This window comes from Bos taurus, chromosome 3 (genome assembly GCF_002263795.3).
Source record: "Bos taurus isolate L1 Dominette 01449 registration number 42190680 breed Hereford chromosome 3, ARS-UCD2.0, whole genome shotgun sequence".
Classification (NCBI taxonomy): Eukaryota; Metazoa; Chordata; class Mammalia; order Artiodactyla; family Bovidae; genus Bos; species Bos taurus.
In genome coordinates this window covers 51626779-51645876 of record NC_037330.1, presented here as the reverse complement: position 1 = coordinate 51645876, position 19098 = coordinate 51626779, and the positions used below count along the sequence as shown (strand labels likewise).

The following is a 19098-nucleotide window of genomic DNA, read 5'->3' as shown; positions in this document are numbered from 1 at the left end:
ACATTCTGAAAGAGGAAAATCACACATTCTCCCTACTCCAATTCCTGGTAGGACTGTGTTTGCCTTTTTCCTCCTGTCATGTGATTTGAAACCTGTTTTCTATTAACCATATATCATAACTTTGTGTTTTTTTCAAAGTTTTTTAAAAAGAAATAATAACTTCCATGTCCACTGAACCTACAGGCATAATTTGCAAAGCTAAATATTCATGAGCCATGTGATTGTGATCTCTGCCAACAGTGCACTCAAGAAACATGAATCCATGTGACCACTTAAAAATTTTTGGATGCTTTAATTTTGTATCCACAACCAGATTACTCTGTCCAACAAAATGACTTAAAACATATTCAACAATTTTTCTCAAAACATTCATGGTGATCATCCTCTGCTTTTAATTTTTATTTCTGTTGAAATATAAAGAACTAAAGGATTGAAAGTGCCCTCTGTTCTTAATGCCCTACATATTTACACATGTCCAAGAGGAAAGCTCTGAGATGCTACCCACAGAATAGAAACATGCACAAACTTGAACATGAGCCAGTACAAAAGCAATACTCTAATCTCCCATGGAAATGTTACAAAAATGAGAGTAAATATGAATACGCACATATACAAAGATAAGCAAAATAACTCACTGATTCTGAAAGACGAACTCAGTCCCCACAGGTTACCAAATTAATGAAGTGCAAGCTGCTTTATAATATAGAGTTTTCCAAAGTAAAGCCCCAGGCCACACAGGGATCCTCGATGACCTTATGAAATCATCTCTGAAGACTCTTATATTTACCCTTTCCCATCTTCCAATATAGCATGATGTTAGAAGGAATGTGACCCAAAATTTAAAGTGTATTTATCATCTAGAGTGTTTTCCAGGAAGTAAACAAAATGCTGGCATCATTACCAGTCCTTGCCGTGATCCATAATATTCTGTGGCCCACCAAACGTGCTTCTGGGAAATTCCTCACTAAGAAGGATTCTTTCTTCTATTTTTCTTTTAAGGTGTATCCAATCTGCCAATGCAGGTTCAAGGGAACAAACTGAACTTTTCAAACACTTGACTCCGAACAGGCACCTGTAATTCCCTCTACAGAGTTTTTCTTTATCAAGACTGGACAATCTAAGTTCGAAACAAGGAAACTAGGGTTCAAAGAAGTTAAAGAGTACGCCTGGGGCACAAAGTTGGTAGAAAGCAGGGTTGACAAAAAACCAAATACCTCTCTTCTCACTCTAGAGCTCTTTCTACTCCACCTCCCTGGAGTAGTAGCTACTAAGCTCAAGAAATCAGTAAAGTAAGGTAGATAGGAGCCCCCTGGGCTCGCATCAATAGAACACTGGGAGAGAAAATCATAAAAGCAATTACAGGTCACTCAGTGCACATTTCATAGATTCTGAATCCTCACATCTGACAACTCTGTTGTCAGAGTTCCTACTGAGAGGTTAGGTAAAGCCCCAGCTTACAGAAATTTAGCAAGGGACAAGTGCATGCTCAAACTGCACCTGCAGAACTCCAAAAACTACTCAACACAAACCCAGGTTTGTACAAGAGTGACAAAGGAAAGCAGTGGGGCAGAGCTGGGGATCACGCCTTCTCTGCCTCTTCCACAGTCTCCCTGTCTGGTTATTTCCTTCTCTCTCTGTCCATCTCTCTGTCTCTCTCTCCCATTTCCCAGAAGCTGGAGGAGTCGTACTGGCAGCAGTGGAGGAGAAACAGAATGGAAGGGGCAGATGGAAAATAATGACGACTGATATGGAAGCAAAAAACAGCTTGGCTGAAAGAAGAGAGATCTGTTATGGTAAAAGACAGTGATAAAAAGTGCCACAGGATCTGAAAATGACTGAATAGAGACTCTAGTGGATCTAGGATGACAAGAACATCAGGCTGTAAAAATGTTAAATACAAAAGCCTCTGTGACATTCACTTTTATATGTCAGTTTGGCTTGGCTATAGTCTCCAATTATTCAATCAAACAATAATCTAGATGTGCTGTGAAGGTATTCTGTAGATGTAATTAAAGTCCATAACCAGGTGACTCTAAGTAAGGGACTATTTTAGCTAATCTGTGTGGGTCTGATTCAATCAGTTGAAAGGCCTTAACAGCAGAGCTGAGGCTTCCCTAAGGAAGAAGGAATTCCATCTGTGGACAGCAGCTCCACTCCTGCTGGAGAGTTCCAGCCACCCTACCTGACTGCCGGCCCTGTGGATGTCTGCCTTGCTTTGCCTGTGCCCACAGTGGTGCAAGCCAGTTTCTTACAATAAATCTCTCCCCATATATACCTCCTACTGGTTTCCTTTCTGGATAAGCCCTGACTGATACAGCTTCTGTTAAGGGCTGATGCAAGCTCCAAGAGAATGGAGCTGCATATTCTGACCCAGAAACCACAGACCTCAGAACACTTTGGGGAAAGGGGTTCTAAAGGGACATGTCCTTGGGTGCCAGGATGGAGTGGGGCCTTCAATCCAAACCACTGGCTGGAGCCCTCTTGAACTTCCTTCAGCTTAGCTTCTAACCAAAGGCAGGCTGCATAGTTTTCCAGTGTACAGTTCACAGTCTCTGGAGAAGACTAAGGTGATCTCCTATGCCAAAGCTGGGAAGGCTGAACTGAACACATTTAACATCAGTGAAGAAATGATCCCCAGAGGGCTAAGGACAGATGCAGATATTAGAGCCGGGCATCCTGGTGGGGTTGATCGAGAGAGAACAAGCGGAGGAACCCACGGACTTAACGTTGCTGGAAAAGCGGTCAAGAAGCAGTTTTTAAGTCGTTACCTGAATGATGCCCCTTAGGAGAGTCACCTTCCTTGTACTGTCTATGACTGAGGGACAATGGCAAAGGTGCCAAACTAAAGGGGAAAAGATCACAGAAAGAAGGGCTCAAAACACCAGTAGCGGGGGCTTCCCTGGTGGTCTAGCAGTTAAGACTTCCCCTTCCAATGTAGGTTGTGTGGGTTCTGTCCCTGGTTGAGGAGCTAAGATCCCACATGCTTCTGGGCCAAAACACCAAACAATATTGTAACAAATTCAATAAAGACTTAAAAAAAAATGGGGGTGTTTCAATCCCTTTTAGAAGGCTTTGCTACTTTTAAGGTATCAGCCACTATAGCTCACTTCCAGCCATGGGTAGAGCACCGGTAACACTATTTCAGAAGCTTCACACAGCATCTGAGAATACTGTTGTTATGTACAGTCAGACACAGTCAGGACAACCTCTTGCAACTACGTCTTGGGGAAAACTATTTATCCTACGTTTGGCTGCCTCAAATAACTCCAACGACTCTGCCTAAGAAGGAGTCAGAGTGTCCTGTGGTCCTTTTGAGAAACAGTGAATATCAGCTCCCTGTGGGGAACGCTTACCAAGGACCTCAATGTCTGCAGTTCATGACAGGACCAACGCACGCCAATGAGCTTTCAAGTCAGCCTCACGAGTACTTCCCAGGAGACAGAGTTCCCCCAACTCATGACATGGAAAAAATACTCTTCAATCTCCCTTAACAAAATATTTGCTTTTTCTACCAAACAGCTCTCTGGAGGCTGCCTACCGCATTCACCAAGGGCACTGGAGATGTAACATTTGATACAATTGCCCAATGCTTAGGAAGGGCAGATTCCTCACATTACCAGATCAGCCTGAAACAGTAAAGCCTTAAAGGACACCATGGGATTTTACACAAAGAAACACCAGCCCTCTCCCACGCAGACATGGCACAGCAAGTCCAGCAGAGGCAGGAAAAGTCTATGTTTGCGTGAAGGCTTCAGGACAGGATGTCTTGATCAGGAAGAGTACACCCAGGCAAACCTCAGAAGGCCAAGGGGCCACTCACTGGCAGCATTCACCAGCTTTCATACAACGAGTTAGGGTAAATTCTAGGAAGTCTTTCAAGAACTCTTTCTGGACCAAGATTACTAGCTGAAACTGGACTCCTTCCAATGCTCTTAATTACCTCCGTGACATTTAGGAAGAGCTCTCTCGCCGCAAAAGGGCGAGAAACTCACTCCTAGGAAATATGGTAGTTGACCGACTCCAGTGCATGAAAGGACCAAGCCCCTTATAATTAAGGCTCTTATGGACAAGCCACAAAACCAGGAGATAAGCAGCCTCTGGAACAAAAGTGCCTGGTACACAACCACTTGGAATATCCCACAGGACACAGTGAGTCATTCCACAAGAGATATTTTTAAAAAAGAAAAAGGAAGAACCAATCTTGAAACATTTAGCTATTTAATCTGCCTTTAAGAGAGAATTTATTTGGGGAAAGACCTCACTGGAAAATCCAAAATGGCATATCTGGACCCCTAGTATATAGGGGTGACACTTCTGGTTTAAGCACTTCTGGTGCTTAGGTAGGCACCCCTAAGCCCTCAACCACACGCTACTCTGGGGTCAGCCTCACAGAGGGGGCTGCCTTAATTGCACTTGAAACAAGAGGATTCGCACATTCTCCAGTTTTCAGGATCCGACAGTGGTACTTCCCAGTCTCATAACCATCTTTCCCATCTTACTTGAGGGCAGGCAATCCACCCCATTTCTCTCTGGAGCCTCCACACTTAGCACAGTTCCCAGTGTCCTGCAGGCACTGAAAACTGGGTGTTGGATGAATGAACAAGTAGCTACAGAAACCGTCACACCAAGTATGCTAACACCATGTTTTTCTAAAGGTGGGGAGAACTGCCAAACAAGAGAAAGGAGGAAATTCAAAAAGAAAAAAGAAATCATGTCCAGGTTTTTTAACTGCAACACAGTAGAGAATATAGAAATTTTTTAAAAGTTCCCTCCTCCACAAGCAAACTTGAATGTCTGAGCTACTCAGAGGGTATTTTTGGATGCTCAGGACTCAGTTACACATCACTTGGATTCAGAAGAGGAATTTCTGGACATGCGCTGTGCTACAGGCTGTGCGTGTCCCTTCCTAGAGCAACGCTAAGCACACATCTGGGGCTATTTAACAACCGATTGGAAATTTCGCCTTCTGATTTCCAGTTAAATACTGGGCACAGGAAAACAAATAGCACTTGTTTTTCACTGAGCCTTGTCAGTCATCCAAACTGCCGCGCAGACCAGAGAACTGCCTGTGGTTTGGTGGCAGAGCCCCAACATATTTGGACCTCTTCCCCAACCCCCCCCCCCCCCCACCAAGTTTAAGTGACAGGGATAAACCAATTTTGGCAACCTTAGCCTCTTTACCCAACCCCCGACCCCCGTCAGAAACACAAAACTAGGTTTTAAATATTAAGCATGGTCCTGGTATTAATTTACATTTTTCATTAGGGTTAAATTTTTATTTGTTTTTAATCCGAGCATAGAATTTGGTTTCTCTCATTTATTTCAATTGCCCTGCCCTGATATTTACTTGGATTTGCTGAAGGGGCAATGTTCAGATTACCATTTTCTGTTTCCAGTTAAACTGGGATGCAATATTAGTATGTAGCAGTTGTACTATCATTCTTGGAGAGTTTGAAAACTGGGAGGAACTTCAGAGATTGACTAGTACCACCTCCTAACTTTAGAGGTGAGGAAACTGAGACCTGTGTAGTGAAGTGATTTTGTGTAGTGCTTGATGTATAATTAATTAGTGATGGAAGCAAAGATTAGTATTTGGGCCTCCTGACATCCAGGCCAGAGAGTGAACTAGAAACAAAAATCTGAGTTACTTCTGGATAGAACTGACAGATAAAATCAGGACACTTAGTTAAATCTGAATTTCAGACAAACAATGAATAATATTTTGGTGTTAAGTATGCCCCAAGTACTGGAAACTCTACCTTTAAGGGGGCCCCTTTGACTCACCACCTTCGTTCAAACACACATATTTACAGGCATTTCTTTCCTGATTTTACTGATAAATGGCTGGAAAAAACAAATCACAGCACTGTTATCCCAAGAGTGAATGAGGTTGGAAGAAGTTGCTGCTTATCTCTCTCAAGTACCCCAACAAAGAGGAGCCCCCACTCGCCACAACTAGAGAAAGCCTGTGCAGCAATGAAGACCCAGTGCAGCCAAAAATAAATAAATAAAAAACAAAACAAAACAAAGGCTGCAAAGACCCCTGGATTAGACATTTCATGTTACTAGAAACCAGGCATTTGAGAACGTCTGCTTGTTCTAGAGTTCTAAGTCTACAGACCTTGCAGGAGAGAATGCTCAGGTTTGTAATACAAACAAAGCAAGGTTTTTTATTTTTCTTTTTAAATAAAACTCACAGAATAAAGTAAAATGATTTTACAGCATCATTTTGAAAAGAATTCTGTAGCAATTTTTTTTTTCTAACAGCTTTATTAAGATGCAATTCAACCTTATTGTAATTCTATTATGTAAATTACATAAACAAAATTATACAATTTACCCTTATAATTCATTTTATTGAGATATCATAATATTCCTCCTTTTAAACTGTATAAGTCAGTGTTTTAAGTATATTCACAACTGTGGTAATAATCACCATTATCTAATTTCAGAACATTTTTCACCCCAAAGAAACTTCATACCGTTAGTAGCCATTTCCTATCCTCCTCTCCCACTAGCCTCTGGCAACTACTGATTGTCTTTCCATCTCTATGGATTTGCCCATTTTGGACATTTCATATAAATGGAATCATGCACTGTAGATTTTTGTGTCTGACTTCTTTTATGGAGAAGTAAATGGCACCCCACTCCAGTACTCTTGCCTGGAAAATCCCATGAACAGAGAGGCCTGGTAGGCTACAGTCCATGGGGTCGCAGAGTTGGACACAACTAAACGACTTCACTTTCTCTTCTTTTATTTATGTTTTCAAGGTTCATCCATATTGTTGTATGTATCAGTACTTCATTACTTTGGTCAAATAATATCTCAGGGTATAGATATACCACTTTTTAACCCCTCACCAGCTGATGGACATTTGGGTTGTTTTCACTTTTTTATTACTACGAATTATGCTGTTATGAACAATTGTGGACAAGTTTTTCCATGCACATATATTTTGCCCAATTGTCTTCCAAAGCACTATTTTACCTTCCCACCAACAATGTATGGGAATTCCAATTCCCCTAAATCTTCAGCACCACTTGTTATTATCTGCCATTTTTATTAAAGCCATTCTAGTGAATGTGAGGTGGATTCTTATTGTGGTTTTATTTATTTGGTTTTGTTTTTCTTGGTTTTCTTTTTTTTTTCTGTTTATTTATTTTACTTTACAATATTGTATTGGTTTTGCCATACATTGACTTGAATCCGCCGTGGGTGTACATGTGCTCCCCATCCTGAACTCCCCTCCCACCTCCCTCCCCATCCCATCCCTCTGGGTCACCCCAGCACACCAGCCCCGAGCACCCTGTATCATGCATCTTTGCATTTTCCTAATGACTAATGATATTGAGAATCTTTTCACATGTTCATTGGCCATTTGTGTTTTTTCTTTGGAGAAATGCCTATTCAAATTATAGCATGTTTTTAAAGATAATCCAGTATTGTGGCTCTGCTCAATCATTTTTAGCAAACTTAGATTAAAAGTTCAGACATTTATTGCACTATTTTGTCTTTGATGCAGAAATAATTGCATAAATAAAAATGTGTAGATGATCCTTCTAAGAGAGTTTGTACTTGTAGTTTCAACGTGACAGGTTGAGAAAGTAGGATTATTTTTAATTCAGGTTGCACTTAAGGATAACTCTAACCGACCCAATCTTCTCTGGGATATCCCTACACCTTGCAAAAGAAAACCTATAAGGCTGTGACAACTCGATCGTGTGTGTGTGTGTGTGTGTGTGTGTGTGTGTGTGTGAGAGAGAGAGAGAGAGAGTGACATACTCAAAGATGTACTACTTGACACTCAGCCTGAAATAATCACTCTCATCCACTCCCATTTCCGAGGTAACCAGAACAACCAGATAAAAGAACTGCAGTTGCAGAGGAAACTCAATCCCATTTTCTCCCTACCTGACACACTCCCTCTTGCCTGCACAGTGGAATCAAGAGGAGGACTGAAAAGATTTGACAGTAGAAAACAGATAAACAGATACCTTTTTAAGATGGCATTAAAATATAATGTTTTCAGTCACCCTCGTAGGTGTCTGAGACAGTCTGTGTAACACAAGATCCTGCTAACTAATTATGAAAAGTTTCCTTTTGTAAATTGGGCAGTTATAATAATGCAGACTTGACAACTTAAAAGGTCACCATGGTTGTAGATGAGTAAATATTACTTGAACTTATCTCACAATCCTGGGCTTCCCCTGAAGCTCAACTGGAAAAGAATCTGCCTGCAATGCAGGAAACCCCAGTTCAATTCCTGGGTCAGGAAGATCCCTTGGAGAAGGGATAAGCTACCCACTCCAGTATTCTTGGGCTTCCCTGGTGGCTCAGATGGTAAAGAAACTGCCTGCAATGTGGGAGACTGGGGTTTGATCCCTGGGTTGGAAGATCCCCTGGAGGACGGCATGGCAACCCACTACAGTATTCTTGCTTGGAGAATCTTACCTGGCAGGCTATAGTCCATGGGGTCACAGAGAGTCGGACACGACTGAGCAGCTAAGCACAGCACAATCCTACTTAAAAATAATAACTGTTGGGAATTCTCTAGCAGTCCAGTGGTTAGGACTCCATGCTTTCACTGCTGAGGGTGCCCCAATCCCTGATCAGGGAACTAAGATCTTGCACGTCACACAATGCAGACAAAACACACACACACAAAACTTTTAAAGTATTGTAACTCTAAAGTAAAGAAAGCTTTAGGACAGTAATACAAATCCATCAGCAAAGGACATGCACATCTTAGACTGAGAATCATGGGACCTACCCTCTCTCCTCAGCTCCCTTGAGCTCTCCAGGTAACCTGGGAAAAGAGACTGAAGGAGATGGCTAAGCCTCAGTTTCCAAAGATTCCAGGGACCTTCTGAAGTGTTTGGATGAAACACTTTACTTAAAATAATTTAGTTATCTTATCCCTTACTTCTAACTACAATGAATGAATAAAGGAAACACACCTGCAATTATCTATCCAGATCCCTCTGCCCCAGTAGCTGTCAAGTCATTCATTTCAAGTTACAGAGAACAAGAGAAGAGCTCGCCTTGCCTCCTTTCCTTCAGCACCATCTCTGTTAGGGAGAGTTGCCCAGCTTGTGAGAGAACTTGTACCCTTTCGTTGTCTAATGATCTAAGAACAGGAATGAACAACAGATGCTCCACCATCTCTTCCAGGTCACGAGGAAATGCACAGATAGAGAAAACCATTTTCCCTAAAGAAAGCCTGTTGGATAGCAAGGCAGAGTTAAAGTGCCCCAGAATTTGAATCCTTGACTTCTCCCAATGCTGCCTCCCATGTGTTGGTAATTTGAGTTTCATCACTTTTCTACAATCTCCTTACATGGGATAAACTCCAGATAGGGCTGATGTTCAATTGTTTACTAAAACCATCTCCTGCGGTTTATTGTTAGCGTGTCATAAGCTGATGGCCAAAAAGCAGTTCTTACTGATGTTAAACAGAATTAAAGCAAATAAATAATAACTAGGAGTAAGATACTTTCCCTTAAAAGTCACAGAGAGGCAGTTTGAAGAAAGAATCCAGAAAGCGATGGGTGCAACTACAATATATATGACCCCCACTTTTCATCTGGCCCTACAGCCCAAAGAAATGGGAACTCCTTTCAGTCTGGGGCCAGCCAAGCTAGTTGTTGTTGCTATTCAGCCACTCAGTTGTTTCGACTCTTTGCGACCCCAAGGACTGCAGCACGCCAGGTATCCCTGGCCAAGCTAGACATTTCATAATTAGAAATGTAAATTCAACATCCTTCCCAAGTGGTCTTTACTAATGACTAATAATAAATAGCAACAAAAATGGTAGTAATGTTTATGAAATTATCCATGCCAGGTCCCACACTAAACATTTTACATGTAGTCGCATTTAATCAAGAGAACAACCTCATGATGTAGTGACTATTATCACTCCCATATTACAACTGAGGAAAGTCAAGCTTAGAGAAATTAAATACTTTTCCCTTGTTACTGCTTAGATTCAAACCAGTGTAGGCAGAAGTCCTTGCTCATAACCTGCCCAATGTAGTAGCTCCTGAAATTGAGCTCCTGAAATGGTTAGGGTGCTTAAGGAATTGTATTTCTGACTTTACTTCATTTAAATAGACATACACAGCTAGTACCTACAGAACTGGACAGCACAACTCTGCACAATAAGGGCAAAATGCGTATAGATTTTATAATAATGACTATTAATCTTACTATCACAAATGCCTTTAACTATAGGAGACTGACAGTGCTTTTGAGTATGAAGGGAGCTAATTTAGTACAAGTGCTTGTAGAGTTAAGTCCTTTCTGGATTTGAATCTCAACTCTGCCAGTAACTAGCCAAGTGATTTGGGTCACTACTTAACCTCTCTAAATCTTATCTGATTCCTCATCTGGAAATGCATCTGTAAATATCCCCATCATCATGGGGTTTTGTGAGAATTAAATAAGAGAAAACATTAGAGCACTTATGCAATATCTGGAACATACTAAGTGCTAAATAAATGTGCTGATAACAACAAGGTGTGTATGCATGTGTGTGTGCTCATTTGTGTCTGATTCTTTGCGACACCATGGACTTCTCTGTCCAAGAAATTCTCCAGGCAAGAATACTGGCGTGGGTTGCCATTTCCTGCTCCAGGGGATCTTTCCAACCCAGGGCCTGAACCTGCGTCTCTTGTGTCTCTTGCACTAGCAGGTGGACGTTTTACCGCTGAGCCACCCGGGAAGCCCAGTAACGACTAATTTTGACTTTTGGCCTTTTAAATTTAGAAGTAATGAGAGTTTAAATTCTCAGAAAAGGCTATAATTTAACTTACTAATAACTCCTATCTTGTAAATGTACTTTGGGGTTTAAAATGTTCACATTTACAAAGTTGCAAATACAGTACAAAGAACTCATGTATATCTTTAACTAGATTTGCCAGTTTTCAACATCCTGCCATATTTGCTTTATATTCTATCTATATATGAATTTTTCTCTGAACTATTTGCCCCTTTAACCCTTAATGCTTAAGTGTATTATGTTTACTAAGAAGGATATTCTCTTGAATAAGTACTATTATTAAATTCATGAAATGTAACACTGATACTTTAATCTATAGGCTCAATTTCCATTCCTCCCGTTGTCATCATAATCTTCCTCATAGTGATGGTACCACTCGTTACACAGGGATCACAGATGTCTTTTTAGCCTCCTTCAATCTGGAATGGCTCTTAAACCTTTCTTCGATGACCAACATTTTTGCAGAGTACAGGCCGGTTACTCTATAGAATGTGACCCAATTTAGTTGTCTTCAGCATTTGCTCATGATTAGACTCAGGTTATATGGATTTGGGGCTAGAATAATAACTAATTTAAGACTATGTAAATATACTGTTCCTCAAATACCCTCCACCACCGCTAGATTCAGCATCTATTGATGACTCCTGCCTAATCAGCTTTTACTATGACAGTCACAAATTGATGATTTTCTAATTCCATCATTTCTTCTATAGCTATTCATTGGTATTCTTCTATAAAAAGCTTTCCCTTCCTCCTTTTTAACTCATTTAATTATCTACTTTTTAATTGTATTGTCTATGGAGTCTTATTTTATTCAGTGGGTACCTCTGAGTTTTTAAAAGTACACTTCCTATACAAGTGATAAGAAACTACAGATCTGAATTAAGAATCATTAATTAGGCAAAATGTATTCATTGTGCAAGATGAATACCATTAACTGTGGACTCTTCTCGTTTTGATTGCTTGTAGGCAAGAGAGGTTTGGGAGTCTGAGGCTCTGCAGTTGAGGACATTAGCATGTATCCCCAGCAATAGACAATGTGAGTTATCACTGTGCAGTGTTGCTCATCATCAGACATGATATCATACCCCAAAAATTCTATCCAAACAACCCGTCAATTTCTCCACAACTAGAGAGCTTGGATGTTTCTGGCAAACTCAAAAGGACATGATTTACAAATAGTAGGTAATATTTGGATCCTTCCACAAGAGCTGGGTTCCAGCTTTTTTATAAAATACAAATGTTTTCATTTTGGAGCTCACTGTGTCACTTTCTCAACAAACAGATCCTACAAGCACTTACACTAAACTGGCTCCCTTCATACTCAAAAGCACTATCAGCCTCCTATAGTTAGGCCCGTATTATATATGAATAAAATGGGTCTGTACGTATTTATTTTGTGGTCAGAGACCACACATCTAATGGCTACTTACAATATTTACAATCTCCTGGTACTATGGGGAGGAAGAAGGGGAAGACTGAGACCAAAGCTCAGGCCACACAGAGTATGACTACAGATCCTGCTCAAACATGCAAGTATGACCAGACTCTTCATGCATAGAAGAGGACATGTGAGTGTTTTCTGTGAATGCTTATCAATGCCACCCAAATACCACTAAGAGCAAAATCCAACTTTAATACACTGTGGACTCTGCTATTATTAACATTTCAATGAAATAAGCCTTTTTAAAAGCCTTGAAAATTTTAGGGTCATTATACCCTTATGCTCAAGGATCACACTGGGAGGGTTTTAAGCACTTACCAAGAAAAGTCTGGAGACCCCAGCTGCCAGTCTCTCTGTCTTCAGATGCCAAACCAGGGGCTGTGGGGAATTGAGCAGGAACACGACAGGCTTGTGGTGAATGTGGACTGAGGAGATGGGATTCAGGTGCAGAGTGACCTAGGAAGAAACAGAAAGAGAAGTCTTAGTACTAGCTTTCCATTAAAACCACTCAGCACAGCACATGGCATATTGTTTCACAGCTCACCACTAACAGAAACAAGCTAAGAGCTAGTTCAGATGCTATAGATAAGATATATTAGGTTGAACTAGATGATTCTGCCAATATTTGACCTTTTTTAACTACAAAAAACAGCTGTATCATGTGGTTCAATCCATACTAATCTCAACCAAAACATGAACCAGCTCCCAGTAAAAGCAGAATACAAGTAAACAAAACACTTTTTTTTATTTTTCCAGAGTTGGCAAAGGCAAAATAAAAGTTACCTTCCCTCAGGGCTGCCTTATCCTTCAAATCAAATGACTAAATTTAAAAGTGGAGAATAGAATCACCTGGGGGCAGGTTATTCCTCTGAATCGTCAAAGAAATGACTTTGTTCTCTTCCAGGTAAGTTCCAATCTCTCTCTATAAAGTCAAGTGAGTTCTGCCAAAGAAAAGCGCCGAAAGCTAAGGGAGAGGGGCTGCCAAAGGGAGCTGCCAATGCTTTCATCATCCCAGCTATTAGCTCGAAGGGGTTTTCCAAAGAAATGAGGCATAGAGAACACACAGAATAAAAATTGACTGTATACAGTTCCAATCCCAAAAAAGAAAAAACAGAGAAGAAAACCACGAGTTTGGATAGGAAAACTGTGGCCAGTTTTGATAGCAGATCAAGGACTACTGTAGGGTTACACTGTCATCATTAGCATCACCCAAAAGCACCTGTGAGGAGATGTGGACACAGAGGGTTCAACAACACCCTCCCAGAGCACATCAGTCAAGGTCAGTCAACACGAACATGGAAAAGAAAAGGATGGATAAATACTGAACAGACACTTTCATATAAGTATGTCTCCACTGGCTTTCTGTCCAGAGGGGCGAGGCAAGACCCAAGAATTACTTGTATTTAAATAAATTGAGGTGGTGCTAGTGGTAAAGAACCCGCCTGCCAATGCAGGAGACGTAAGAGATGCAGGTTCAAGCCCTGGGTCAGGGAGATCCCCTAGAGGAGGGCAAGGCAACTGACTCCAGTATTCTTGCCTGGAGAATCCCATGGACAGAGAAGCCTGGTGGGCTATAGTCCATAGGATCTCAAAGAGTCAGACGCGGCTAAAACGACTTAGCATGGGTGCGTGCATGCGTGTTAAGTCACTTTAGTTGTGTCTCTTTGTAACCCCGTGGACTGTAGCCCACCAGGCTCCTCTGCCTGTGAAATTCTCCAGGCAAGAATACTGGAGTGAGTACACACACACGCAAACAAGTTGAACTCACCAAAAAGCACCCTAAAGTGATTAGGCAAAAAACAAAAATGAACTGTAACTTGAAAGACACAGACTGAGAGATACACTGGAAATAATTTTACATCTCAGCCATAATCCTTATGAGGATTAAATGGGCTAGATCTATGATCTGAATCTATACCGTCATTAGGCATAGAGCTCTCAAAGCTGGATTACTTTACTCGATGTCTTCCCAATGGCTGCTGGACCACTCTATCTCAGTGTATCTCTGCCTTTCATTGCAGAACTGCCTAGGACACCAGTGTCACTTATTATAGTGTATCCTCAGGTCACTGATAATAAGACACTGAACTATCAATCTCCATGCCTTAGCACAGGGTAGGCACTTGGTAAATATCAACTGGATGTTTAATTCTCTGCTTTTCAAGGCCACAAAAGTATCTTATTCTATGAATAATTTGCATTGTGGTATATAATACCATTTGGTTCATTTACTACTGAGAATATGTGTCTTGATTTTCAAAAAGACTATAAATACCCAGTAGGCAAAGATATGTCTTACATTTAATACTGTGCTTAATATAGAGTAGATAATTTTTAATGACTGATTTATCACAACAAAGTCATTAATTTATGTTACCTAAAAAGTTTTTTTAATCTGAATAGACTCAAAGGTATTTAGCTAACTAACTTACAGAAAAGTGAAAAAACACAGAAGCAAGACTCCATCATGAGCTATTGCAGCAACACTGCTACGGTCAGTTTAGTATCGGCATAAGCATAGTATTAAAAGCAGAGTACTAATGAACAGCGATGTTGGGTACAGCTACAGCAAAATAACATGTTTTCTGATTCTACAGAATCAACTTCACAGAATTTTGGAGATGTGTCCACGTCTAGAAACAGTCAGATTGATCACCCCTATAAACAGGAGAGGCAGCAGAGACAGAGCAGGGGCAGAGATACCCACTACAGAAAGCACACACTATAGAGAGTGGGGAAAGGAGAGGTGAAATCATTCCTTGTCTAAGAGTACCTGACAACGGCAAAGAAACACTCTGTCACTACTAATGTGTGCAAGTTTCCAGATTTATTCATTACAAAGCTGTTTATTGAGCACAAAGAATAGTTGCAGTCCTCAGGCAGACGATTCTTCTTGGAGTTCACAGATAAAACAGTAATAAATATATATCTCCAATGAACAAGAATTTAGGGGAAAAAAAAAAAAAAAACCTTAGGAAATGAAAAGAAAAATATGTATGAGACAGATACTGGTGCTCAAGTCCAAAATTTTCCAGATGGTCCAAAGTGTCAAGGCCTGGCTCACACCATCAAGGAGAGATTTCTAGGAGCCATGGCCCTCTGAGCTTTCCTGGAATCGGTTCCCTCTTCAATATGTGGCAGTGTCTGGCCAAGATGAATCCCCGACTCTGGCACATGGGGCCCAGGCAAAGCCCCAAAAACCATTTGGCAAAGAAGAATTGACACTACAATTGGGAAATTAAAAGAAAAATACTCAATACTTTTTAAAAAGATCAGTTGGCAGCAACAGAGAGTCCCCCCCAAGCACCTGCTCACCTAACCCTGCAGCAACCTTCCTCCACTTGAATAAATCATGCTGAAGGGAAGATAGAGGACAACCAAAAACAACCAACAAAGAATGAAGGTAAAAAAGCTCCCAGAAATGTGGGGAGAACATACCGAGAATAGCTCTTAAAGAATTCCTGGCTAAGGTGCCTAATTTCTCTCAGGCTGAAAAAAAAGAAGGGGAAAAAAGGAGAAGAAAAAGAACGAGAAAAAGAAAATCCCTTTAGAATCAACTATAGATCAGGACAGACTATAGTTACAAAGATAAGAGCGTTGTGCTAAAGCTTTTTTCCCCTGTGTAAACTGTCCAGGGATTACAGTCGGAAGATCAGAGGTGAGACAGGCTTCAGCAAAGAAACAGCAGTATATCCAATAATTTCCAACTTGGACGTCCAAACAGAAGTTTAGAGAGTTGACTCTCAAGCCTATATCAAATTTACACATAAAAATAAGGGTCATCTCTTAGTCCACAGGTTTCATGTGTGTGTGTGTGTGTGTGTGTGTGTGTGTAAGGAATAACAAACTGAACCCAGAGGCCATGTGGTGGTGAAGGCAAATAGAGGTAAACTTAAAGGGGCTGCATCTCAAATAAGGGAACAGTGACAAATCTCTGTATTAGTGGCTTCTTTCTTAACCTCTTGAGAGCTTAATGTAAGTTATGAACCACCCCCCCCACATACACCCTCCACACATACACACACCAAAATACCCCACAGACACATAAAACTTTCTGACCGTGTAAGGGAAATACATCCATGCAGGACCCATGAACTCCAGGTTAAGTAACCATTAACCAAGGAATGGCAACCCACTCCAGTGTTCTTGCCTGGAGAATCCCAGGGACGGGGGAGCCTGGTGGGCTGCTGTCTATGGGGTCGGACAGAGTCAGACACGACTGAAGTGACTTAGCAGCAGCAACCCATGTTAAAGAATATACTATAGAAGAGCAGGAAAATTCTAATCACAGAAACAGAAACAAAATTAGTCTCTCTAATCAAACTAGAAATTACACCTCTATTTTTAAAATATTATCCCCTCAGGGAAAGAACATAATAGTTTACAACTCAGAACTAAAAGAGGCTTCCCAGGTGGTGCTAGCAGTAAAGAACTCGCCTGCCAATGCAGGAGACATAAGAGACAGGGGTTCAATCCTGGGTCAGGAAGATCCCCTAGAGAAGGTCATGGCAACCCACTCCAGTATTCTTGCCTGGAGAATCCCACGGACAAAGGAGCCTGGAGGGCTATAGTCCATAGGGTCACACAGAGTCAGACATGACTGAAACGACTTAGTACACATGCAGAACTAAAAAATTTTCACATGTAGCTTCTGTAATTTCAGTGACCTCTTGAAACCATACTTGATCACACAGCAGTCCAAAAAGCCCTGTCCAAGAGTTCCAGCGCCAATCAGGTTTGTCTCAAACAGTGCTGAATATTCAGTCTTCTGAATGTCATGAGAAAATACCAGTAAATCTGATCTGTCACATCTCTGATGTAGACGTTGTTCCTCATACACTACTGAAACTACAGGAAAACCATTTAGTCTAATCTGCTCCATGACATCTGTTGATATTAGGTCTTATGAGGCTACCTGTGCACTTCAACAAACTATTAGATGTAAGTAATGTAGTTCTATTTTACAAAGAAATTCAAAGTAAATCTTTTTTGAATACTCTTCTGGGGAATCTGAACATAGTTTTGACCAAAGTCAAGGCCAACTCTCAGGAGCATAAAGCCTCCGAGTGGGAAGACAAACTTCCTGTCTCCCATTTAGGAAGCGTGTCCTTGCCACGTTATCACCAGAAAACAACAGGAAGGGCTTTCTTTGGACCTTGTTTGGGTGAAGACTCAGTTCTCCACAGATCATCTGTGATAAGCAAAAACCATACATTGCAGCAAACCCTGTAAATCACTTTATCTAAATGAATTATATACTTTCTTACAGAAAAGAACACCACTCTCTTGATGGAAAGATGCCATATGAAAACTTGTTTTGAATTTTCCAGGATTCATGGCAGAGATGCAAGATTATTTCTACCACAGTGATTTCAAAAATTTCTTATTAGTTATATCCCCTCCTCTTGGGGTTTGTTAAAACAAACAAAAGCAAAGCAAGCGAAGAAACTGATACAAAAGTCTAACAGTTGTCTAATTTTGCTAACGTGTCAGTGAAGTTCCATTTCAACATTTCTGATTCTTGTAAGAGCCCCTATGGACCCATGAAACAGTGAAGTCATCCAAAACACAACCAGAGGGACTTCTGTTCTCTAAAATCAGACCAAATACTGGTCTGAAATGGATGATCCAACAATCAGTTTACACGAAGACAGATAAGAGAAGCACTCCAGCACTGTGTCTATAAACAAGACCCATAAACTCCCACCCTGGTGTGTGTATAGCCATATCTATGCCCTCTTTAGAAGTAAGCAGACAACCACTTAGCAACGGCGTTGGCAGTAACTGAAAACATCCTACATCTGATTCCCATCATCATTTACACAGCCGGACTCAACCTACTTCAGGACACCAGGGTAACTACAGCTGAACTCGAATTTCCCTTACATTTGGGCAATGGGACTTTCAGGAACTCAAATCTGACTCAGATGCACTTGAAATATGCAACCAGTTGCCGGGAGTGGGGAACGGTAGTTAGTTGCTCTGCTGTGTTTTAAAGGGTATTCCAATCTGAGGAACCCCTACAGCTGCCATTTTATTTACCATTGCTTGTCTTTTGCCATCTGGGAATTGGTATAAAAAGATTCCCTTAAAATATTCTTGAAGGATTGGATCTGGAACTTTAAAAAATTTCCTTATGATTTTATTTTTACATTTCTCTGAATTTCTAGAACATCAATCAGTTAAATGTTAAATTCAAGGAATTCTGACCCCTAGTGTCTCCACCCTACCCTAAGAAGTCAATTGACCATTCACCTTAGCCTCATTGGCATTAAGGTTTTGAGTTCTTTTGACTTCACCTCTATGACAAATGACATCATGCTCCTTCCCAATGGTTTTGTCTTGAGACATTTAACATGATGAGAGGGACACAGCCAGTCAATTCCAAAACTAAGTCTTCCTCCCCTCAGCAAGGACAGGATTCAGGATTCCCCAGGAGACTGTGAAAATAATCTAATAAAACCACAAAATAGGGAAGAAAGGCCCTCAAATGAAAGTCTGAAATATAATGCAGAAGTAAGTCTGCCTGTCTATATTTTGAATGCCCTGGAAAAATATTCGGAACTAAATTTGCATTGGGGGTTGAGAGACAAGAGCTCGTATAAACAGAGGAATATTTCTGAAGCTACAGGTCATGACCCTCTAAAGGAGTCTTGGCTGGGAGAGTTGCAAGGGGATTCTAGGGACCCTGGCCCTGCCTCCCAGAGCGGCCCACTGCTTAGTCACTATAGGAAAAAGAGGCTGAGAAAGGGGAGACTCCAGGTGTCCCGAGGTATGGATGGGGCTGACAGCAAGGCTGGGAACACGGAGAGTCACTTTCCCATTGTCCTTGAGCACTAAGCATCTGCCATCTGAAAATGGAACTGTCTCTGTTAC

The 19098-nt window shown here is 41.0% G+C and overlaps 1 protein-coding gene across 5 annotated transcripts in view; it reads right to left on the bottom strand.

Annotated features, from left to right (window-relative positions):
• The window catches only part of TGFBR3 (transforming growth factor beta receptor 3), a 209277-nt gene that overhangs the window by 65297 nt on the left and 124882 nt on the right, over positions 1–19098 (bottom strand). For all 5 annotated transcript variants that reach the window (XM_005204336.5, XM_024990080.2, XM_005204335.5 and 2 more), the window contains one exon: positions 12541–12678. In XM_005204336.5, coding sequence (XP_005204393.1) covers positions 12541–12678 — 138 coding nt within the window. The remainder of the gene's footprint in view (positions 1–12540; positions 12679–19098) is intronic.